Here is a 26,528-nt window from a genome sequence, read left to right on the forward strand (position 1 = left end):
CTGCAGTTTTTGCAATTTCCACAAACATGAAAAAAGTTTTGGCAGTTCTGATCAAATCACATTTTGGACTTGTACTCTTACTTAATTTCCAACAGAAAAAACCCACACATTTTCACTTTCACGTTTTCATTTAGACCTTCACAGAACTCAAAGGACATATGTTTTTTCTTTTACAATTTTTCACTTTTTCTGATCAGTCGAGTTTCATGTAACTTTTACCAAAGCTATGTTATAATATCTCTGTTCGTTGTCACTGTTGATATTACAGAAAAATCTCAGCGTAAAACATGAACATTAAAACAATTGAGATTACTTTTACACAAGAGGAAATATCACACATTACAGCATGATGACTTTAACAAACTCTGTTTAATTGTTCGGCATAAATACTTTTGGAGTGGATGTAAAAAAATACATTGATTATTAACAAACTGGGTTCCATAAAAAGCAAAAATTCCAATTAAAAAGTAAAAGTAAAAAGCCTTCATCTTCACTGTCGTAAGTCCAACAGAAATGTACAGCAATTTTGTAAATAGTGCTATATCATCAACTTCTTACAGGGCATTTTAATAAAGACAATTCCAGCCAAGCATATATAGACACACCTCAGTGTGATTAAAAGTGATGTTTTCACAGACCTGGACACCAAAAACATGAACAGACAAGACCAAACAAGAGAACAGGAGAAGTCTTTTTCTGAAGTGTTCTCAGATAAATTTACTTAAAATAACTGCCTAGTAAAAGCACTGAGGTTGCATTTTTGTGCAAATGCAAGAGAAAACAGCTCACACAGTCAGACATGTATAACTCCTGAATATGTTTAGATGAATTTCTGTCCAACATTCCTGCTTATGTTCCAAAGTTGTTAGAGTGAATTTAAAAAAAGAACAAATTAGAGACACTAAGAGAGAGGAACAAGTAGCTGAAAGCAGTTTTCTCTGCAAAAGACTCCATGGCTCTGTTCATGTTTAGTACAGAGTTGCTTTCACTTTCCTCCCGGGGTTAAGCAAATACTGAAATCTGCAGCAGTCATGTTTTAAGCAGGACACTTTCATCTGCAGAACTATAATTTAGCTCAATAAATTCTTGTTAGACTAAACTCAGTAAAGGTGTATGTGTTTTTTCCACTCTATTTGACCAGGGCTATAGTCCTAATCACCACCTTATGTTTTTCAGCTTCTGAAAAGCATAGCCTATCACAATGACTTAAAATAGAAAACAGCAATAAAGTCAATCGATTTTTTTAAAACAATGACCATCTTAAGTAAGCCAATCTATCTTCAAATATTCCATTAAATAATCCATAAGTCTGAGGGAAGGGGTCTTTGGAGGGGTTACTGTGGTCATGATTAATTTATATGCTACACCACAGTGGAGTCAAAATGTTTAAGACGGATAAAGTAAACCCTACTTTTTTTGTGGCAACTGAAGACTGTAACTGGTCAGACACTAGTTCTGGCAATTTCCCATCAATACCTTGCTATGCTTAAAATATAATGCATTAAATTTATACTATTAATACAATGAAAAATATTAACAGAATCTATTAATGTGGGAAGGATGTACATTTTTTTTCCATGTGTTTTATTTATTTTTTTATTTTACCTTTATTTAACCAGGGTAGTCACACTGAGATGAAAAATCTCATGTGCTCAATATATCGTGCTCACAGAATGTCTGTGCCCTTCAGTGTCATCTGACCCCACCCATAGGAAACCTTTCCCACCCTGGCATTATCATACAGCTCCCTCTGGAAACCTGCCAGGAGCGTTTGCAAACATGGACACCCCAATTAAGTGCTCTACTACATGCAGTTTCTAATCATTTAAATGACCTGAACATATTGAGACCACCCTGACATGACAATTTTCAGGATATATCGCAAGACTGGCTTTGCATAGCTTTCAGTACATTTATGGTTAAGGAGGACCGTATCACAGTCTACACTTCCCTTACAATAAGTGCTCCTGAATGGAAACACATGGAAAAACTAAAAACCTGAAAAAAAAAAACATACATAATACAAAGCACACAGAGCAATTACAGCAACAAAACAAAACAAAAAATCATTCCAACTAACACAAGTTTCTAACACAAACACAAAATAATCTATCTTGCACAGGGAATAAAACTGAAATGAAAAGCAAGAGGGTAATAATACATGGACTGTTATAACTATTTGTTTTATTGTGGCAAAATGCTCTGCCAAAGTAGGGAGTGTATTTGCTTGTTTGTTTGTGTGTCTATGTGTGTGTGTTGTGTGTGTGGTCTTTACTCTCAGTACTTGGGTACTTTGGTGTAGACCTCCTGATGGACACTCTTGCATAAGCACATGGACAGCACCATTCCCAGTAGCTGGAAAAAGAACAGAGCTGTGAGTAGTCCCTTTCTCTGCCCCTTACACATACACAGTCGAGTCACATTATTATGACCACTTCATGTCCACCAGTTGGTGATGGCAGCATTATGGACTGGGGAATGTTTTCTTGGCCCACTCATCCATATGGCACAAGGCACTCTCAACTGATTTGGGTATAAATCCATCCTTGCAGATCGGGTACACCCATACATGCTCATTGTCTTCCCTGGGGCAGATGAGATCTTCCAGCAAGACAATGCGACGTGTCACACAGCTAGAAATGTCCAACATTGGTTAGAAGAGCACGACCTTCCAAGTACTACCCTGGCCCCCTAATTCCCCAGACTTGAACCCAATTGAGCATTGTGGGACCACCTTGATTGTCGTTTTCGCTCTATGGATCCTCCCCCACACACCCTCCAGCAGCTGTGGGATGCACTGCAGTCAGCATGGCTCCAGATACCTGTCACAACCTACCCGGACCTTATTAAGTCACTCCCAGCCCGTCCCAGCTGTCTGTGCTGCACGCGGTGGTTACTCTGGATATTAGCTGGTGGTCATAATAATGAGACTCGACTGTGTACATGCAGTATTTCTTTATCAAAATAAACAGAGGTATGTTACCTTTCAAAATTTTGGAATCACCATTCAAAACTTCGAAATCACTTTTCATTCATATAAAATCAATTTGTTAAACATCTAAAATTTTACTATGAAGATATGATACTACTCTGAATCTTAACAGGTTTCAATCATTTGTAGGAATCCAAAATGGTTTTAGAATGCAGGCTGAATAGGCAGGTTTTGTCATTTAAGCTGAGGAATGTTTTTGAATTGTACACATGAGGGCGCAACAGGGAGTGCACAGCTAGAACTAAGTGTTTGGGAGCATTTTTCAAAAGCATGATAGCTACTACAACAATATATCACACAAATGACAAGATGGAAAAACGTTTCGTCCATGTTCTCACAAAAGTGTGATGCATGAGGGTGTGAATAAATCACATGTGGGTGTGTAAAACTATAGCAAAGTGTGTTATCAATGGCCAGTGCTTTCCAGAGATTGTGAGATACAACGAGCATGGCTTCATACCTGCCTAAAATTTCAGAACTGGAAGTATCCTTTTTAGAACTGATGTAATGATTAATTGCATGACTAATGATGATTATCGGTCAAAAGTATTTGCCCAATTTTGCATTCCTAGATTCTATAATAATTGAGAAAGCCGGCAGAGCATCAATAATGTAGTTAAATAAAACATCCAAAATACCTCAGCTTAGAAGATTGGTGATTAAATCTTAAGGCACATAATTGATCAAGAAACTACGATAAACAGATAATTGCAGTATATATACAGTGGATGTTCATTTAAGCACCTCAGTATTGCCCAAAATAGTGTCTAGTGCATAATACAATCATCTTATAATATGAACAACACAATTACTAACATAGCAAATGATTCCAATTTTTTACTGGTAGTGTGTATATAGAAATATGTGATGCACATTTGCAAGCACTGCAAATTAGAGTCATGCTGAATTAAATATGCACACAAAAGCACTTAAGAAGGTGATGCTGAGTTGGCTTTACATGTAACTTTTGTGAAACATGATCAAGCTACTCGTGCTAGCATTTGTTCAGTGTTTTTAGGCTGCTACACGATGATCCTAGCAATGTTATTGATTTTCTCCTTTCTTGACAAGATGCTAATAGGCTAAATAACTACGACAGATGAGAGTATATAGCAAAAACAATACAAATATTGCTAATTTGTAGAGTAATCAAATGAGTTGTACAGAACTTTCATTATTTTTGATGTGCTTTGTGTAAATGGAAGATTTAGCGAGTTCTGCCAGGAAGACTCGAATGCTGCATCATTACATTTGACCAAGCGCTGGCCTACACCTGTCTTTAAAACGACTCAATTTATAAAACTATTGTGCTGCTTTTAGGTGCCAATGTTACAACGTTCCCTCCTTCCTCCCCACCACCACCAGTTGTCCGGGGGTAGTCTCCACCTCTGCCATCTTGATCCGACAGGATCTGTGAGGGTCTTGACTCTCCAAGACCTGGACCGAAGACGGGGCCTACACCAAAGACGGTTTAGTTTATACTGAATTGTTATGTCAACTTGTAAAATCCCTTCGAGAATTAAAACTGTCTCCTGCCTCCCGAGTCTTCCTGGTAGAATTGCTGAGTTGCACAGAAATTATGATACAGGCAACTTGTAACCGGCTGCCTACACAAGAGCTCTTTAGATGTACCTCAATCACTGCCACTCCAATGCAGACTCCCAAAATAACACCACAGTTACTCAGGAGCCAGTCCTCCACACTGGATATGCAACCCTACACACAAAACATGAAGACAGTAAGAAGGAAGCACAAATAAGAGCAATATGAACAAAGAGAAATGGAGATGATCCTGAATGGGCAAAATGCAAGTCTTGCCAGAAACACCTGTTCTTTAGGAATACTCAAACTAAACAGAAAAGACCACAGAAAAGGAAAAGTTCCTGGAAAACACTCAGTGGCACAGCTTAAATCAGCTGTAGATTCTGGGTAAAACAAGGCTTGTTTAAACAGCATGTTCGCCTGGCAAACAATTAGCTCAGGAAAGGGCATGACGGTCAAAGACGGCTAAGCAGCATCTAATTATTACTTTTGTATGGCTGCCACTGATGTGAATGTAAGCAGGGAGTATGTATACTAGAGCTGCACTATATATTTTGCTTTTTAGTAGGAACGAAGACATTAGCCTCTGTCTAGCCAAAAATGACATGGCCTTGGCCCTGTACCTCAGCAGCATGAGTAAAATTAGTAAAATGTTGATTTAAACATTTAGTAGCATGTTTTTTTTTTGTGGATTTTTACTTAATTAGTCATTACCAGTTCCTATCGCTAGTATGGTCTCCTGAATCACACAAAGCTACCAAACTAGGAGGATGAAGGTTAGCATGTGCTTCCTCTGTGGGTTAGCATATGCTTCCTCCTTGTGGCATCACCAGGGATCAAATTCACAAGCTCCTGATGACAGGATTGACACTTCTAGATTTTAACCCTGATTTCTCCCTTTCCCAACAAATATTCACAATCTGAAGTGGCTTCCATGTCAGGAGCTTGGCTGGCAGCAACTGACAATGTAGATGACCTGGTAGTGTGAGAAGGGAAACAAGTCGATCTTTAGCCTGCCAATCTAACGCAGGTGCACCACATGGAAGCCCCATAAAATGTTCGGTTGAGATGATACAAAGTATTCACCATGGGTATATTAACATACTGGAAGGTATACTGTAACTGTAGCATCTAGCAATATAATTGCAGTATGGAATTTCTTCCAGATCATGCAGGTCTAGTGTGTACCTTAGTGTAGACAGGCCAATCGTGAACCAGACTCTGACACAGGCCTGTCTCCTGAACCTCTGTCCCAGGAATGGATGCATTCCTACAGGAGCATGGATACAGTATCTGTGTGCTGTTCCTTATCCACACATTCTCAGTCCAGTTAGATGGTCCAGTCCAACCACAGCACTGAATCTGAAGAGACATAGAGACAGTCAGACAGACAGACAAAGCGAGCAAGAATTATATTAATTATATTATATTAAGAATTATATGTGAAGGAAGGAGAACATAAATTTCACACATGGTAAACCTGCAGACTGAAAAAGTTAAAAAAATCTTACACTGTTTCAATGTGTTCAGCGTACATGCTGAATTAATAAATTAGCAAATCGAAATGTACGGGCTATAATAAAGGCCATCATGTATTAGGCATGCTGCAGATTTTCAGTATTTAAAAAAAATGAAAGAAAAAAATATGAAAAACCTAGGTTCATCCAGAATCAGAGACAATTGCTGGGGAAAAGGTCAGAAAAGGCTTACCGTTCTCTGCAGGTAATCCCATGCATGCTCGGATGTCTTGTTCTGACCTGTATAATTCACCAGAATTTTGTTCACAATGCTGGATATCTCATGCTTCAGCTGAGAGAAAGGAGAAAAACAGATGAATAAGCAGATAATACTGCTGTAGCCATAATGCAGAGTCTTTAACTACCACATAACAGCCTGATACCTACTGTAAAAGCCAAAATGATTATTATGTTTTGGAGAATTATTCCTGTGAATTCATTACATAACCTTACCCTGTTATGCTCAAATACAGTTTGCAAGGCAAAAAAAAGGTTCCAACAACTTAAACCTTTTGGGAAAACAACTTAATGACATAACCATGCATTTCATGGGAGCGATGAGGTAGAGTAAGAAAAGGAAAACGAACAGCTGGGCGTCCGTGCCGAGAGGAATGAAACCTCACCCTGTTCTTAAAAAAAGCACTGCCACCCTGCCCTGTGGTGAACCATAAATTGAGAAAAACAGAGCATGCCCAGGCAAAGGCCTGAGCTCCCTCCTCTATAAGACTGGTCATACAGGTAGTTTGTTTTGGAGGAGAATCATAACTTCTATAGCTTGTATTATTGCTCACAATTATCAGCATAATGGATTGGACCCTTCTTTCAGGATTGACATTTTCAAACTTTTTATTAAAGGCTGTGCAGGCCAAACTGAAACTGCTTTTTTCCCCACCCTTTTCCCTAACTCCATCTCTCTGTTAATGCCTATTGGAACCACAGGCAGGCACCAAAGGCAACAGTAAATACTAAAAGGTTAATAATATAAAGATTAAAATCATAATTAAAAACCACAACTTAATTGTACAGGTACTTGTGGACACTGTCAGGAAAGTCTGCAATGAATAGTCAGGATTTTCCCCTTGATCCGTGTTAAAAGAACACATTCAAGCAATGGGAAATTCATAGTTCTGTCCTGCACCCCAGAGAAGCGCTAACATAAGTGTTATGTTAATGAATAAAAGGTGTAGGTGGGTATGAAATAGGGGAGAATGTGCAAATTTTGATGCCCTGGAGCTGTAAGTCCAGGCGAGGATACCTATGTAAACCACATGATGGACCATTCTTATTCACCAAGCATTAATGGTGAGGAGTTCAGATAGTGTGTGTAATTACAGTTAGTATACACTCCCTCAACTACAACACTACTGCACCTTATCCCACTTACCAAAACCCCCCTAGAACAGATCAATATAGAGTTACTGTGGTCAATTAAACCACAATAAACAGCATATATAATGACTGACAACAGCAACCATTTGCACCATTTTGCATCAGTTTGAACCAGTTTGAAAAATGTGTAACTGAGCAGACAATATTACGACAATACTGTATCTGGAGTCTTATGTGCTTCACCAGCAGCTAACAGTGCGCTGATATCCAACTTTGTAATCCTTAAATTTTAAGGTCATCTATAAGCAAATGGCGGCTTTAGTCAAGGTAAAGACTTCCTTAAGAGTGCAGGCACAACACTATGGCCCTGTGTACATTTTGCATTAAAATGCCACCCCTTTCTGGATGTTATCCATATGTATTTGAAGAGTATCTGTGTGCGTGTAAACATTGTAATCAGACTGTGTTCAGCATGGCTACGTTCACAGTCTAACATCACAAGCACATATGAGCAAAATGTTTTGGCGGGGGGGGAATACAGTATAAAAGCCTGTCTGTTAGAATTGCTGTCAGACAGGGCTACTCCAGACTGATGGACAGCATGCTCTTGAATGAAGACCTCATCAACATCTCAAGTCTCCTGGCTCTCATCCTTGGCTATATATATTGGCCTATATATTCAAAGACAAGTTTAAACGCATGGTGAACTGAGAAAAGGGCAAGTCTAAACACCCTGCTGTAATCACAAATGCTTCACATGACATACCGCGTCTCATACAACAACTACAAAAGGTATGGGTTAATTTGTAAATGACTCTGGAACACAGAGTAGTGATAGATATGGCAGCTTTTCCCTGGAGGGAGAAACAGGTACATCAGACATGCATGCATGTTGGATCTTATAACTAAAGTGGCTCTTCAGTATTGAACATTCTCTCATATATGGGTTTCCCAAAACTAAACAAGAAGTAGTTAATAAATCTATGCCACAAGAAAGTGGTTTTACTAAGCTCTTTTGAGGGATGAACAGTCACAACGGTAGCGGGTGCCTTTGCAATTGATAAACAGAGATGGTGTTTTTATTACTGTTTCTGTCACTGCGCGCCTCCACAGGAGATGAGCGTGAATGTGTTTGCATGCCGTGGCATGAGGTAAAACAGTTTTCGAGCTTAAATTATTTGTCTGACTGCTCACGTCAGGTTTAGTCACGTTCAGAGGTCAAATATCTGTAGGGCTTAAGTTAGGCTCAAAATTTCACCTTTAGGTTCTCAGAGCCTGCATCTAACTATTTTATCCTGCTTTTCTCCTGCTTTATTTTTTCTCCACGCTTTATTCCGCTTCCCAAATTTCATTACCTTAAAACAGTTTTTTATCTGGCTTCAATGCTGGAGTCACACAGGCTTGTGAGAAAATAAATGTGCGAGATATAAACCAGCAAACTGATTTAGTAATTTTGCTGATTATTTTTAATACAGTATATAATGGTACATCATTTTTAAATTGATTTGATCATGACAACAGCTATAACTGATGCTACAAAGTAATTTAAACCATGCTGTTATTAGAAATATAGGTTTTTATTCAGCACTTTTGGTGATCACCGGCTGATTAGAGTCAGTTTCAAACAAAATTTTGTTGAACTCAGGTTAATTTCAGGTTGTTGTTTGGATCGAGTTTGATTTGGGTTTGGACTCAATATTTGGTGCTGTGGGTGGGGTCAGATCAGACTGGTTTGAACCAAAATTTCAGGTCTAATTAAGGGATCTACAAAGACTGCTACCTTTTTAGTTAATTTTATGCTTATGTGAATTTATGCTTATACCTTGTCACATGTATTTAATATGCAAACGAGGTGACAGATCCACTAAAATCAGTGCCATATCCAGTCGTGGAGGTGCCAGATTCAGATCCAATTTGTTTTGGCACAAATAACACCCTGGTCTTATTCAAATATAGCAACACATAACTGATCATTTAACTTTAAAAATACAGACACACACTCATTTATAGTTGCTAGAAAAAACGGTGGCATCATCTCCTCCACCTGCAACTAACCACTTCCCCCATGTCTAAACCTCAGTTTCTACCCTAACACATTCTGCACCCATCTGTTGAATCACTCACACTTACTGAACGGGCAGCATGTTGTGTTAAAGGCCTGGGATTTAGAGATTAAGTATATTGAGGCTTAGGGAAAAGGGCTGTTAACGAGTTTGCAGAAGTGCAGAAGAAATAGCTTGGTTGAACATGTCAGTCCACAGTCAGAAACAGTCAGTTAAAACGTCACATAATACATGTGAAATCATCACTTCTTAGCTTGCAATATTTATCTGCTCTTGAAGAGACAACTCAGAATAATGGCTCTTTCAGTCTCTACCCAGTCTAGCAGATTATGTCAATAATACTTACCAAGTCTCGCTGGAAGTAAATGAGCACAGCTGCTGTCACCTGGGCAATGAGGATCAGCAGGAGACAGGTGAAGTACTGTGAAATAAGGAAAGTCACACATGACATACGTTTCAATTAAGCATTCATCTTGTAGCTCATTTACAGCTTTGCATTTGACTCTTCTGCATGCTTGACATAATCATAACTACTTTAAAATGTTTATGCCTCCTTGACAGGGGAGCTTATCAATACAAAGCTGTGTTATCCCACACTTTATATACAGAGGGAACGACAGCTGGTCAACCAGTGCAAAGGCACTTATCAACTCCAAAGCTTATTTAACCCTCTAGAAGGTATGAGTTCCCCTCATGAAGCCCCTCTAAACCTCCCTGGCTTATCCCTGTCACCCCAGCTCAGCAAATCCACTTGCATCCTCAAAAACCCATTTCACACAACCTCTTTATCATGGTAACGGCACGGGGCTTTTATGAATGTCCCCCCAGCATCTATTCATTTCTGTTTTTGGATAGACTTTCTTCATGTTACCATCCTTGATATGATGACAAGCATAAATGTTTTACAGCAGAATTGTAAGCTTTTGGATCCAACTCAAACAAATTGTGATCATATTTGCAAATTTAACAGTCATGTGATGTCTTCTGCAAAGTTCAGTTCCTGTTAGGTTATAAAAGAAGCATTTCATCCAATTTTTTGTCTGAGTTGTCTGTCCGTAGTATTAGAGAGAAAATCATGTTAAATTTTTACCAAGACAGAATATGCTAATTTGCCAGGTTTGATTTTATAATTAATATTGAGTAAAAAAACATTAATTTGGGTCATTTGTTTCAGAAACTACATCCACTTGTCACATAAATGAAAATAAACTAATTTTAATCAACTTTTAAGCAACTTCATATTCTTCGCAACCTCACCAGTCCTAGTAGACAACGGATCTCGTAGATGGCCCCAATGCAACCAAGGAAGCCCATGAGCATGGAAAGAGAGCCCACGCCAATCAAGATGTAGGAGCCCACCTTCAGCGTGGTGGAAGATTCCTCTGCACACGCATGCAACAGAAAGACAACAGACAGATGTTAGCTTTGCGGGCGCACATCACACTTCCCACACCCGCCCACCTATCCACACACACAAAACAATCTTCCATATTACAAACCAAATACTAAGTACAGAAAGCTGGTTAGAAAGCTATTTTTTCAGCACACAAGTACCTTTTTTAAATGGCTATACTATATTATTTAGTTATATTCTTTTAGTAATATTGGCTATAGTCAATTCTTTCAATTATTATTCGCGTTTCAGCTTTGTGGGTGAGAAACTGGTTTGCTGACTTCCTTTTCTCGTTAAAGGCAGCAATCTGAGCAGAAGCCTATTTCAAATGCTGACAGAGTGATTTAATCTTTGGCTTTTACAGCATGTGAAGACTGTGCATTAGACCCACATAACCTCCAAAAAAAGCATGTTAACAATACGTAGAGGAAAGTTCTGGAACCAGATAAAGAAGACTATCAATGGGTGCAGAAGAAGGGAGGGCATGGTGCATTATTACAGTAGTACTCAGCTTTTTGCTTAGTTATCTTATTCTTATTAGTCTTATTCTCCAGTGGTATACAGACTTGCCAGTTTATTAGGTATACCCTGTCCCACCTTTCAATGGCTATATTATCAGGCACTCTTACCATATAAGTGCATTTTGTAGATATATAATTACTGATTGTAACCCGTCTGTTTCTATGCACAATTTGTCAGCCTCTGCCCCACTCATCCAAGGACAGGGACCATCACAGGACCACCTGCTGACTAGATATTACTTTTGGTGGTAGCCAGCATTAGGCAGAACACACAGTCCTGAATGTATTCAGCAATGTTTTCCATTACAATACATAAAAGGTCTTCTGTTGATATGTTTCACGAAAAAAATGCTTAGACCCGGAAACATAGTTACACAATTTTTCACTTAATAAAATTAATAAATAAATATTTTCTACAAACAATTCACAATATCCAAGTGACCAAAACTTGCAAATTTGATTATAAAGTGGGTAGGGTGATTTTTATATAATGAACATGGATGCTAAACTTATTATTTGTGAACACATCCACTACTGAGGAAACAGAGCAGTAGAGCAGTAATTCTGAGATAAATATTTAATGTTTAATGATAAATATTTAATATTTAATGCTTTAGCAGGAACTTCAGAGTTCGTAAAGACGCCATTGGTTGAGCATGAATGTCACACACAATGCGCTGATTTTAAAATGAATAAATCAATAAATACATTAATGGTGTTTCTTTTGAAGATGGTATATTCTGCTTTTGTTATTCAGTAAGTATTCTAAAAGTATTCTCCTAATTTTGAATATTCAGAATTGTACCCATGGACTGAATACAGATATTCAGTTTCTGAATTTTGAATACTTGTAATTTGTATATCTTAACCCCGGAGGTGGACCAATTTCAGCACTGCAATGACACTGACACGGTAGGTAAGTTAGTGAACACTAATTTTATATTACAGCAGTTAAACCCAATTCAGTGAAATCCAGCATTTGCTCATGTTTTGTAACATGTCCCACAGACCAAAGCTCATTAATTAAAGGAAAACTGCAGAACTTCTATGATGTACTTTTTTCACTCTGCTTATGAAATAGCAGAGTAACCTATAAAGTGTGGCTCCATTCAGCCTCATAGAAGATGTCCGTCTCTGTTTCAGAATTTAACCTACAGAGCATACCCAACCAATGCTATGTATAGCGCAGTACAAATCTGACGTTCTGTGATAATTAAAGGAAAGACTGGGGCTCAAAAGAGTAGAGAGCAGGGTCTGTAGGCTGGGTGTATATGACCTTTGAGGTTATAATTTAAATGAGAAATGAGGAGCTGTCTCTCAGTAGCTCCTGGTTCTGTGTTCTAATGTTGGTAAAACTCTCGAGCAGAGAGTGTGAAGAGCAAAGAGAATGCTTTCATCCTCCAGCTACACATGCGCATTTAGTGGCTGTGACAGCCCACCACAAACAGATGTTCAACTTCATCGGTGGGGCGGAGCAGCAGAAGTGTGTCTCTGTAACCACATCATCTGTAAACCTGTATAAACATTTAGCCCTTACCGCATGCCTGTTAAAAGTCAGTAAAATGATGAAATAAAGCTGCTTACGTGTAAACGTACATTTGATCCATACTGTCTTGCTCAAGTTCATTTGTTTGGCTAATTTTCACTTAGTCTAATACTTGACTTAAGGCACAGTGTATGAAAAGAATATGCCCAAAACTGGAGAGTAGATGTATGATTAGCCATAATAATGGTGCACTAATGCTATTTGTGAGGTTTGTCTTACTCAAGTGAGGCTTATTGGAACACTGGGCTGCATTGTGGTATCTAAAAGAGCCATACATATTAGGCTGAACGTCTTACAAATAGCATTTCCAAGGTTTTCAACAGATACAGTGGTGTGAAAAAGTGTTTGCCCCCCTTCCTGATTTCTTATTCTTTTGCATGTTTGTCACACTTAAATGTTTAAGATCACCAAACAAATTTAAATATTAGACAAAGAAAACACAAGTAAACACAAAATGCAGTTTATAAATGAAGGTCTTTATTGTTAAGGGAAAAAGAAATCCAAACCTACAGGGCCCTGTGTGAAAAAGTGATTGCCCCCCCATTAAAACATAAATTAACTGTGGTTTATCACATCTTTGGAAAGCTGAGTTCAATTTCCCTAGCCACACCAAGGCCTGATTACTGCCACACCTGTTCTCAATCAAGAAATCTCTTACATAGGACCTGTCTGACAAAGTGAAGTAGACCAAAAGATCCTCAAAAGCTAGGATATCATGCTGCGATCCAAAGAAATTCAGGAACAAATGAGAAACAAAGTAATTGAGATATATCAGTCTGGAAAAGGTTATAAAGCCATTTCTAAAGCTTTGTGACTCCAGTGAACCACAGTGAGAGCCATTATCCACAAATGGCAAAAACATGGAACAGTGGTGAACCTTCCCAGGAGTGGCCGGCCGACCAAAATTACCCCAAGAGCGCCTCGACGACTCATCCAAGAGGTCACAAAAGACCCCACAACAACATCCAAAGAACTGCAGGCCTCACTTGCCTCAGTTAAGGTCAGTGTTCATGACTCCACCATAAGAAAGAGACTGGGCAAAAATGGCCTGCATGGCAGAGTTCCAAGACGAAAACCACTGCTGAGCAAAAAGAACATAAAGGCTTGTCTCAGTTTTGCCAGAAAACATCTTGATGATCCCCAAGGCTTTTAAGAGAATACTCTGTGGACTGACGAGACAAAAGTTGAACTTTCTGGAAGGTGTATGTCCCATTACATCTGGTGTAGAAGTAACACAGCATTTCAGATGGTGGTAGTGTGATGGTCTGGGGCTGTTTTGCTGCTTCAGGACCTGGAAGACTTGCTGTGGTAAATGGAACCATGAATTCTGCTGTCTACCAAAAAGTCCTGAAGAAGAATGTCCGGCCATCTGTTCGTGACCTCAAGCTGGACCGCACTTGGGTTCTGCAGCAGGACAATGATCCAAAACACACCAGCAAGTCCACCTCTGAATGGCTTAAGAACAACAAAATTAAGGCTTTGGAGTGGCGTAGTCAAAGTTCTGACCTGAATCCGATTGAGATGCTGTGGCATGACATTAAAAAAAAAAAATCCTCCACAGCTCTGTAAAAAACTCATTGCCAGTTATCACAAACGCTTGATTGCAGTTGTTGCTGCTAAGGGTGACCCAACCAGTTATTAGGTTTAGGGGGCAATCACTTTTTCACACAGGGCCCTGTAGGTTTGGGCTTCTTTTTCCTTTAATAGTAAAGATCTTCATTTATAAACTGCATTTTGTGTTTACTTGTGTTATCTTTGTCTAATATTTACATTTGTTTGGTGATCTGAAACATTTAAGTGTGACAAACATGCAAAAGAATAAGAAATCAGGAAGGGGGCAAACACTTTTTCACACCACTGTATATCAACAGGACAAAGACTTTTAGCAAACTTATTTTACCACTGCCTACCCAACATTTTCAACATTAAACTGTTGAGAATGAAATGGGGGTGATGTTTTTTCAGCTAACTACCAACAGGAAATACCAATATATTCATTTTTAATATGGCATTTAGATGACATTGCTAAAGAATTTATGAGTGTAACATGGGGGGAAAAATACCCTACATAAGGAACGAGCAAATCAAATGAGAGCTTCATGTGCCTCTTACCAATTTCTGGCCTAGACTCAAAATACTCTCATGAATAAGACAAATAATGCTTAGAGCTCACTGCCATCTGCTATCCTGCAGAAAAGCCATTCACCAAAAGAGTGTCACTAAGCTTGACAGCTTTGGCTTGTATTTCAAGACCAAGAGTGACCTGCCCTGGCCTTTATTCCTAACTATAACCTTGACCTAACCTCTCTACATAGTTTATAATGTTTTACTGTACAATATCACTGGATGACTTGAAAGGCACTTAAAAATAAAATTTTATTATTGGATCATTATAGTCTGTACTCTTATCAAACCTCAGATGTCTTTTAAAACAATCATCCAGTGGTCTCCACCAGTGTACTGTAAGTCAATGTTGGTCACTAATTTTATTAATACTAATACTATTAATATATTTATTAATATACACACATTTACTACACTGATGAGAACAATATTGCCATGTAAGTTTCAGTGCTGTTTTTCCTGAAAAATATTCTTTTAAAGTCTGCTTTTATTTTTTGGAAATATCTAGCAGCAATGTGTTTGTCTTTCCCAGGAATGAAAAGCGCCTGTGAGAAAATGTTCTGAAGGGCCCCTTTTATCATGACTGTTTTAGAAAGCTATTGTTTTTAGTATCCAACTGTCCCTCTAGAGATAGCAGAGACTCTGGCTCTTGCTCAACTTCAGTACCATGAGGATATCCTCATACTTGGGGTGGCCTTGCTCCGACCCCATGTCTCTGGGCAGGGTCCTCTGTTCTACCACTACAGGGGCTGGACCCTGCTACGCTTCGCCCCTGTAGTGCTGTATGTGGAGGCCTGTCTGTTTATTGACTTAAGCGGTCTTCGCTCTGAGCTTCCATTAAGTTCGGCCAAAAACAGGATCTCTGTGTGTTCTCAGTTTCCATGTTGCGTTTTCTTCCCCTGCTTTTGGTCACGGCCTTATTTATAGAGTGTCTCGCAGCTACACGAAAGAGAATTTCATTAATAACACTTCTTTTTGGTTGTAATCTCTACTGCAGTTTTCTTTATAACTTCACTTACATGTCAATAGTACATTTGTCTGCATCACAGTACATTTTATCCATAAATACACTAAAACATACATCACTGTTAACACAGAGAGTTTGGAATTTGAGAATGGAAACTATGAGTGTACAATGAGTGACAAAACACAGATATTCATATTCACTAACTAGAAAACTGACACTTCATTCACAGTCAAATGAAATTCAGTCAGCACTTGCTTAGTGTGTTACAATAATTACATTAAACTTTAATCAGAGTAGTCAACAAAATAATTCTGATAGGGTTTGTGCTATTTGCCCTTCAGTAGATTCAGACTTCTATTACTCACTGTTATAACTAAATAATAATTCTATCATGCTGCACTGTTTTCCATTAAGTTACTAAATAACAGGGCTTAGAATGTAGGTGGCTAAGAACATTAAAGGGTTTAAAACATTTCCTTGATAATGGAAGGAAGCTAAACGGTGAACAAACTAATGTCCCAGTCGCATGCAAAGGAGCAGGAAATGGGATGTGGCAAGAAATCTCGGCACCTACTTTCCTGGTCCTATACCTAATCTCCAGTGTTGTGGTAAACACAGCATGCATGTACTGGAATACATTGTACAGAGGAAAAAAAGTTTTTGACTATTACATGAAAATATAGCGGAAGGGGAAAGGCTGGTGTAGATCTGGTTTAGTATACTGTTTTAAAACTGGTCCGCCTTAGTCAAACTCTTCCTCCCAATGCTTACACAGTTTATGCTATATATAGACTTATCAACCAACTTTAAAAGGTGACTGACTGCATGTCCCAAGGAGAATATGTGTTAATGGAGGAATGTATAATTTCAATCTACTGATCCAAATCAACTGAGGAATTACATACTACCAGGATGTGGATCTCCTCACTAAGAAAAGAATAAAAAGGTTGTGGAGGATTTCCAAAGTCTCCAAAATACAAGTTGGAAAATGCTTTATTGAGTCAGTCACACATATAAGCTTAGACTTCACCACTACTGCTTGGAGCTGTGGTTAGTAGCAAAAAAGGAACTCCCTACTAGTTAAAAAAGCAGGCACATCAGAGCTAAATAGAGAAAGCTGCAATCATAAACATCACAGAAACAGGGACAGAAAAAACAGAGACAGAGAGCAACTTCCCACAGCACACTATCCCTCATCGCCTTGCCAGAGGAAGTGCTGAGCTATGAATCTTTTTCTGAGAGACAGGACAAGCTATATGGTTTTCTACTGAGGGTCACATGTTAAAGCCTTTTCCCTCGAGTACTCAGGAATGGAATCAGCCACCAGAACAGCACATCTGAAAATCGAACAGCCTCAGGCTTCTGCTCCAAAGAGGTTATATTCATTTGTCATGAAATATATCCTGACATTGACTCTGAGGGCTCTATGACATGAAAGTATAAAAAAACAGGGAAGGACAAGATTCGTCAGTTTTTGCACTTACGCAGAACTGCAATAAAACTCTGGTTATCCAGAAGAACCCACAATCCAAAGCCCATGATCAGAGCGCCAAAAATCTAGAAAGCAAGAAAAAGATTAATTAATACACACGCCACACAGGTTCCATGTTGATATTTCTGTGCCTAGCAGGATTTAGAAACGGAAAGAGTGAAAAAAAAGGTACGAGAGAGAGAAAAACTGACTACAGACAGACTCACAAAAAGAACATTTTCTTAGTGTCTGAAACTTGCCAGCCCCCATGCCATATTAAACCTGGGCCTGAGCTACCCCACTCCCTGCATCCCCTCAAGTACACAAGAATGGAATCAGCTGCCAGAACAGCACAACTGAAAACCGAACAGCTTCTAGGTTTTACACGGTGAAACCTTCACACAAATAGTAGCAAATCTGAATCTTAACCATCCAATAGACCATCTTCTGTTTATTTTCTAGCCCATTATGTATCAATTAACACCACTCTGTAAAAATAAAATCTGTTTGATGTCATTACAGGTTAGGTAGTCTGTGTTTTCATTAGTGGTTTTATAAAACATGTTTCAAAGTAAAGATGTAGTGCTGTAGTACTCTAGTCCAGTCTTAGTTTTGAGAACGGTCTTAAAACCGGTCTTGAAATCCCAGTCCTATCTCAGCATTGACATCATTTTTACTTGACCTTTTCTTGGTCTCGGGGTAAGGTGGACTTTGTACTCGAGAACAGCCAAATGCAATGCCTCCATCTGAGGTAAGTAGAGACTGAACTTTTTTCCATGATTACTGAATGTCAATATCAGTAATACCTTTAAACAGAATGAATCAGTGCTTTCTCTCTATGTTTAAATAAAGTCTGTTTGCAGCTAGTTGAGGATCTAATTGATCCTTTTCATGACAGCTTAACTGGGCATTATTTGCTTGCTGATGTTCACTGGATCCAAAATTCAAACATCCTCTGAGGGCAGATCATAATGTTATTATTGCTTTGTTTTCATTTAATAATTAAAATGGATGTATGTTGTTTGGTTTAGGGGATGATTCTGAATTTTAAAGAAAAAAGAAAGAGAATAACCTTACCATTATTGGCATCCAAATGTTACAATCTAAAGTTGAACTAAGACTCTAACATAATAAAAAATAATTATTTTTTGCTATATACTGTATTATTGAATGTTACATTTTACAAACCTATTATTAAATATAAAGTACAGTTTAAAATTATTTATTAATATGTGTCATTTATAATGAATGATAATGAACATAAAATGTTATGTTCATTATCAGAGTCATGAATGAGTTTCAGTTTTTTCCCCTTTCCCCTTTCTTCTTTTATTTTTATATTCTGAAAAAATCTTAATCTGGTTTTGGTCTTGTCTCTCCTGGGCCTGGTCTTGTCTCAGACTACACTACTACAAAGCCATGGTCTTGATTCGAACATGATGTGTCCAGGTCTCAGTCTTGACTCTTAGTGGTGCTGAGACGTACACTGAGTTTCTTTAAGTAGATTTATGACAGTGTGTTGAGCAGTGAATCAGTTTGGTTTGGTTCTTTTGTCATTACTACCAGCTTTTACTATGCCCATTGCATTAAATGTGAAACATTCCCCAACATGGTGGAGCACATTATGTGAAATGTAGTACTGTATTGTACTTGTACTGGACTGTTCATTTTAAATGTTACCAATAACATTTAAATGTTTCCAATATGTTAATTTAATTCTTAATACATTACATATTTGACTCCTGTGCAAAATGATATATTTTGCAACCTAAAGTATATAAGGTATACTTAATTATTAGCTGTTTTGCTATCATTCCCATGTGCAGTTTTTTTTTAGCAGAGAATGCTGACTGTAGGCACTTAGAATTAACAGATTAATTGTAGAGGTTTAAAGACAGATAGACATTGTTGATTTAGTTTGATCAATACAGAAGGGAATGAAGCTGACAGTCTGTTTGGTCAGGCTGTTCTGAAAGCTATGAAAGCTGTTATTTACATTTTTTAATCCACAGAAACACAGAATTTTCTCCTGTCCAATCCAGTTAGTTAGCTATTAAAGTAGTTAAGGGAGAATGAGGCAAGTCATTATTTTAGTAACTTTAATTAAATTGTTTGTACTGATATCAATTAACAAATCTGAAAAAAGTTAGTCCCTGCAATCTGAAAAAAAAATGTCTTTTGGCACACATTGAGCTGACAAGCAGAGTAAGTTGAGCCAGCTGGAGTAAAATGAGTGAAAAATAAATACATGTTAATTAAACATACAATTAATAGACATTTCTAAACACAATAACCTATTTTAGGCCTAGATATGTGACTGTGAAACAACACTGTCAAAGAACTCCAGAGGTGTGCTTAACGAAAGTTGTGGTTCTTGCCTATAATATTGCATGACAGGTAGTAACATCCCATGAAAGAAATCATTTCCTGTTAAAATGTAGGTTAAGCAAAACCAACTTTACACAATTTCCTCCATTACTTCTACGCAGTTAATCACTTAAGAAAAATTTTCTGCTTCTTTAGATTTGAACTGGAGCTATACCATACTGTTATCTTTAAAATCAGGCTTCTATTGCTGTTTTTAGTCATTTTAACCTTTCTTCACAGATAACAGATATACAGAGTAAGACACCTTCAAATCTGTGATTACTAAACATTTTACCTTTGACAAAAAATGTAAAAAAGACTAAATAATTTTAATTTGCACATGACTGTTAAGCAGTTAATTTTGACAATAAATACATTTTGCTATACATTTATATGGTTTTATTACACACTTCTATGAGAATAAGAATAGCTCCATTAGTTTACATTGAAATCCTTGTAGTTACTGAATAACAAGCCTTTGTATGAAACAAACCTGGAATGTTAAGGGGTGTTAAGGGAATGTTTCATGATGTAAAGCCAGCCTAAGTAATCAGAATTCAATCAGACAAGCTGCATTCAGCGTCTCAGTCTGACTACGGTCTCTGATGTCTGTAGGTTTGGCTTGTGGGGGGCTGCCACTGTGGTAGGAGAGGCAGTAAAGCACAGGCGTGCCGGGTAATTAAAGGCCTCTGCCCTTGCAAGACAGACAGACATCAGAGACACACATGCGCACACACCCTTCAACACTGTTCATTAGCCTTTGGGTGAGGCTGCTTATCATCCTTTTTTACTAACAGGTCTAATTAGCCAAGAGTGACAGCAGGCCAAACCTATGCTTTACTTGTTCCATCAAGTGTCTGGGACATATTTCTTAGACAGATCTGGCTTTTGTCTTTAATTCATTTCTGATTAAAATGTCTTGAATCTCATGCTAGCGTTCAATTTCTCTGCTGAAAACTACAGTAGAAATCTAGATTTCTATTACAATTTCTACAGATATTATAATCTGTACTAGCCTTGCATCCTTTAGCAGACACTAATTAGCTGCAGGATGTAACATGGCTGATGAAACGACTGGGCCTTATGTTAAGGAGGTGAGAGAGTGTGTACACTTACAAAGAAGAGGAGGTTGAACAAGAACAGTAAGTACTTGGTAGCTGTAATGCATCCTTTCCCCATAGCTGCTGCAACTCTGTGAGGAAGAGAGACACCAGTGATCAGTACTTAATAGTTTCTGAAACATGAGTCATTATTTGTTGAAAGCTTGATTTTAATATGTATTTTTCAACGCTTTAGGATGAGGCTAGGCACCAGTTAGCCGGCTAGCCCTATAGCATCGCATAGGTTTTACTTTTCTTACACTTTCACGGCAAAAGCAAGAGAAAATGACTTCAGGAAAAAAAAGTTATTGTTAAAATAAATCTGTGTACGAGCGTAACAGCCTAACGTGTGTGAACAAGAGATGGACTCTGTGTGTCTGTGCACCCTCACCATCCTGAACTGCCTCGCAACAGAAACTTTAGAAAGCATGCAAATACTGCCAAATCTTTAAACCACCTCACTCGTATTAACATGAACACAGGTTAGCAGTGGGGGAGGGAAAACATGCTATAATTGATTAGTATAATTTTTCCTTGCTGCTGGAACACAGTGATGCAACCAAACTTGAGACGGCATTTAAAGGTGAGCAAAATTCACTAGACTTCAATGAAAGATTGAGGAAAATAAGAACTTTGTCTTTTAAATGATGGGACACAATGGATTGTGCTTAAAATGATCAAGCACAAGAACTAACACAGAAAAAAAAGGTCCATTTGGATGATTTCAGCTTGACTTTCAATCAGTTTAATCAAGCAAACATGAGAGCCTTAATTCTATTGAAAAGCAAAAGCATGACAGCCATAGAATAAGTATCAACAAGCAGATACACTATTAAAAAATTAAATCTTTCTGCATTTAAATAACTGCAAAGACCAAAACTGTTGTAATGTAGGCCTGTCACAATCATGACATTTTAGCTGACAGTTATTTGCCATACAAATAACTGTGATTAACAATTTGTGTTTTTTTCAGTGTAACTTATCAGTGTAAATTATCAGCCGCTCTCATCTGTCCATCTAATCCTACTGAGCTAGATGCTATGACCAAGCTCTTAGAGAATAGTTTTCGATCTACTCTAGATAGTGTGGCCCCATTAAAAAGTAAAATAGTAAGGCAGAAAAAAACTCGCCCCCTGGTATAATGACAACACTCGGGCTTTAAAACAGAACGCCAGACAACTTGAGCGTAAATGGCGCCTGACTAAGCTAGAAGTGTTCCAGTCCGCCTGGAAGGAGAGCCTTACAGACTATAGACAAGCACTTGCTACAGCACGCTCAGCTTATCTCTCCTCTCTCATAGAAAACAATAAGAATAATCCTAGATTACTTTTCAGCACAATCTCTAAACTAACAGAGAACAAAACAGTTAGTGAACCCCAGATGCCATCAGCCTATAGCAGCAACGATTTTATGAATTTCTTTAGTGATAAAATTGAAAAAATTAGGCAGAAATTTCAGAATACGCAATTAAACTCTAGAAACCTGCTTCCCCATAATGCCAGCCTCAACCTTGAAAATATTATAATTCCTGCAGAGAGGCTGGAATCGTTTACCTTACTCCAAGAAAATGAACTATTTAAAATAGTCTCTTCCGCGAAATCATCTACCTGTATGCTAGATCCGATTCCTACAGGTTTACTCAAGGAAATTCTGCCAGAAATAACCAAGCCTATTCTGTCAATAATAAACTCTTCTCTTAGCCTTGGGTACATCCCAAAATCTCTTAAACTAGCAGTAATTAGACCGCTGATTAAGAAAGCTAACCTCGATCCATGCGAACTTTCAAATTATAGACCCATCTCGAATCTCTCCTTTATATCTAAGATCTTGGAAAAAGTTGTAGCAAAACAGTTAAGCTCCTTTTTACATAGGAATCAAATACATGAAAAATTCCAATCTGGTTTTAGGCCACATCATAGTACAGAAACAGCACTAGTAAAAATTGTAAATGATCTATTATTATTTTCTGACCAAGATCATGTGTCCTTGTTAGTCCTCCTCGATCTTAGTGCGGCATTTGACACAATAGACCACACTATCTTACTAGACAGACTAGAAAACCTTGTAGGGGTAACAGGAACAGCTCTTTCCTGGTTCCGGTCCTACCTCACTGATCGGTATCAGTTTGTTAATATAAACGGTGAATCATCTGTTCTCACAAAAGTAAAATATGGTGTTCCACAAGGCTCTGTTTTAGGACCTGTATTATTCACTTTATATATGCTACCACTGGGCACCATTATCAGTAGACACGGCATAAACTTCCACTGCTATGCCGATGACACTCAGTTATATTTAGCAAGCGACCCAGATGATAGAATTAACCTTAGCAAGATTGAAGACTGTATACAAGACATAAAGGACTGGATGTCGAGTAACTTTCTCCTTCTAAACTCAGATAAAACAGAGGTTCTGCTTCTTGGTCCAAAAGCAGCTAGAAACAAACTGTCTAATTTAACACTTAAACTTAACAATTTCTCAGTTGCATCAAGCTCATATGTAAAAAACCTTGGTGTCATTATAGACCCTGATCTGTCCTTCGACACACATATAACTAATATTACTAGAACAGCCTTCCTGCATCTTCGCAATATTGCTAAATTGAGAAATGCATTATCTCTACAGGATGCAGAAAAGTTAGTTCATGCATTTATTACTTCAAGGCTAGATTACTGTAATGCCCTGCTGGCTGGATGTCCCAGCAAAAGCATTAACAAGCTTCAGCTAGTCCAGAACACTGCAGCCAGAGTTCTTACAAGAACCAGAAAGTTTGACCATATCAGCCCAGTTTTATCAGCCTTACACTGGTTGCCAGTAAAATTTCGGATTGATTATAAAATTCTCTTGCTGACTTATAAAGCACTAAACGGACTCGCCCCGCTGTACCTGAGTGAACTTCTCTCTCACTATGAACCATCCAGCCTACTTAGATCACAAGGTGCTGGCTTACTATTAGTACCCAGAATTAATAAAGTTACGTCAGGGGGGAGAGCTTTCTCATACAAAGCCCCCCAGCTTTGGAATAGTCTTCCTGTTAATGTTCGGGACTCAGACACAGCCTCAGTGTTTAAGTCTAAGCTAAAAACTTACTTGTATATTCAAGCCTTTGGTAATTAGTTTTCCCTGTTAGTTCTATACCTGCCAGAGTCTCTGCTAACACTGTAATTTGTGATCGGTCACCCATTACAGAACTAACTCTGTGTGTTTTCCTCTCTGTGTGTTTTCCTTTCTTTTCTTCGCCGAGTTGAACAGCTGCCCATCCTGTGCGTCTGATGCTGCTGCCTTTTCTGCCTCGATCGGGTGCCACTGCTCGCCAGCCCTCTGGACCGGGTTACCAACATTGAGCCTCCTGCTTACAATGTAAGGCAGGCTGACAACTCAAATGCTGTGGCAATACTACATTAAAAACTAATTTTTTCTTTTAACACCCTCACCCTCATTTAGTCACTTTCACGCTCATTTTATTCATACAGAAAAGGGTCTGCCCTTCCTCCAAAATCAACTCCAAACAGGAAACGGGGTAGGCCAAAAAAGTCCACAGTGCCAAGCTTACTAGACTTGATTTCTTCTAAGTATACTGCAGGGAGCTATAAACCAAAGAGCCACTAGTCTGCACTTTTCAGTACTGAAAGCTGTATTTTATCTAACAGCAGTATGGTTATGAAAACTGAGAACATGGCCTGGATCTTTTTTCCACTGCAAAAGACGCCTGAGGACTTTATCCAGGCATTATCCAGAGCATTGTGAAACTGAGTCTGAGAAAAACCTATGTGGAAGACAAAATAGCAACATAAGTAAGTTTCACTGTTTCTAATTTCTGCTTTACCCTTAGCTGACTGAAAAGGGGTCACAGACAACATAGAAAAAGGAGAACACACTCAAGCCAGCTGCCCCAGTCTCATGATCACTTTTGATCAAATACGCATGGAGAATATGTTGCTTGCCTGCTGTTCAAAGGAAGATGACTGCCCACTGGCATTTACCTGAAAGCTCTAGTAGTCCATGAGCTCAACAGTGTTACAAGAAGTTCTATTGTACATCAGATCCCTCTACTTCACACGTCTACCTGATGTTACAAGTTACAAATTACCACTGCTGAAAAATGATAATCCATTTCCATAAGAAAGGGCAAAGTAAAAAAAAAGTGCATGACCTGGCAGACCTCCCAAATTGCCACAATCAGATAAACAGTACTTAGAGCTTTTGTCTCTTAGAGACATGAGAAAATCAAGCTCCACTTTTGCTTCAGATCTGAAAAAAAAACATTATTCTACTGTGAGAAGACTACACAATAAAAAAGAAAAACATTTGCGAATCAAACAAAGAAGGTGGTGGTGTTTTCAGAACAACAGACTGACCACACCAGAACCCAGAGCCAGAAAATGAAATGTGTTTGGGATTACTTAAATCATGAAGCAGAAAACGCAACAAACTTTTAAGAGTAAACTTTGAAGATGCAGAAAAATATCCCTTGAAAAACTGAAAGCAAGTCTTCTGGAAAGAAAAGAAGCTGTAATAAAGACAGGTGAGCAAACTAAATTCTGAAAATGTTGACATTTAGTTGTTGAGGCTTCTGTGCACTTTTTTGTTAAAGAGAACCTATTAAGCTAATTTTCAATCTTGATCATTTTATTTCTGGGGTCTGTACATCTCTATTCACCCTGTCTGAAATGTTCTGTTAGAGTTCCTGTGTCTTTAAGCCCCCCTCCCAAAAAGCCCAGTGTGCTCTGATTGGTCAGCTCGTCCTCTCTGTTCTGATTGGTCAACCACCAGAGTTCCACCCCTACGCGTTCCGGCCCTGTCTTGTAGGCTGCAGATCCTTCTCTCCTGATGTAAACACTGCTGTGGTTATTCTTACAATGGTGTCAGTTCTGCCGTATCAGTTTGAGCCAGAGTCTGATCCTGAAAGTCAGAACAAATTCTTCCCGGCCTCCAGCAGCGGCTGTGCGTTGTGTGAGGGCGTGCAATGAGGATTGTATTATGAGACTAAGTCATCTTATGACAAAGGAGAAGGGCTGGAATTCCAATGAAGTGCTTCAGGCAGCTGAGAAAACTGGTTTCTGCGGGAGAGAGTTACTCCCTCTGGTGTGTACTTTGGGCTTTGTAACTTTGCAGACCGTTAACATATATAAAAAGCTACAAAACACACCAAAAGAAAGGATGAAAACAGAAAAGCATAATAGGTCTCCTTTAAATGCATGTTTTCTGCCTTTTTCCTGGTTATATGTTTTTATGCACAGTAGTGGTGCAACGATTATTCGACTTAGTCGACTAAAACCAACGACCAAATTAGTTAGCAACTAATTTAGTACTCGATTAGTTGGAGACGTCATTACGCGTCTTTCTCACGCTCACTAGGAGAGTTTTGACAATGCCGCTCACTGGAGAGTTACCAACAGCGCGATGGCTGCCTCAAGAACAAAATCCTCAAAAGTGCGGAGCTAAGCTTAGAAAAAAAAACGTTATCAGTTGTGCTTTTTGTAAGCCGACCTTAGCTGACATGGGAGCACATCCTCCGTACTGTAGCATCTGAAGAGGAAACTTGGCTCACTGGATGAAGAAGATTCATTTCAGTAAGATACGCCGCGTCCCAAAC

At 38.5% G+C, this 26,528-nt stretch overlaps 1 protein-coding gene across 1 annotated transcript in view; it reads right to left on the bottom strand.

Annotated features, from left to right (window-relative positions):
- Nucleotides 1–350: 350 nt before the first annotated feature.
- The window catches only part of cd82b (CD82 molecule b), a 35,009-nt gene continuing 8,831 nt past the window's right edge, over nt 351–26,528 (bottom strand). The window contains exons 2-9 of the mRNA XM_036561671.1: nt 20,949–21,024; nt 17,479–17,551; nt 10,701–10,825; nt 9,790–9,864; nt 6,245–6,343; nt 5,723–5,896; nt 4,625–4,708; nt 351–2,355 (exon numbers count right to left, since the gene is read on the bottom strand). Coding sequence (XP_036417564.1) covers nt 2,278–2,355; nt 4,625–4,708; nt 5,723–5,896; nt 6,245–6,343; nt 9,790–9,864; nt 10,701–10,825; nt 17,479–17,551; nt 20,949–21,011 — 771 coding nt within the window. The 5' untranslated portion in view covers nt 21,012–21,024 and the 3' untranslated portion in view covers nt 351–2,277. The remainder of the gene's footprint in view (nt 2,356–4,624; nt 4,709–5,722; nt 5,897–6,244; nt 6,344–9,789; nt 9,865–10,700; nt 10,826–17,478; nt 17,552–20,948; nt 21,025–26,528) is intronic.

The sequence above is a fragment of the Colossoma macropomum genome, unplaced genomic scaffold, assembly GCF_904425465.1.
Source record: "Colossoma macropomum unplaced genomic scaffold, Colossoma_macropomum, whole genome shotgun sequence".
In the NCBI taxonomy this organism is placed as follows: domain Eukaryota; kingdom Metazoa; phylum Chordata; class Actinopteri; order Characiformes; family Serrasalmidae; genus Colossoma; species Colossoma macropomum.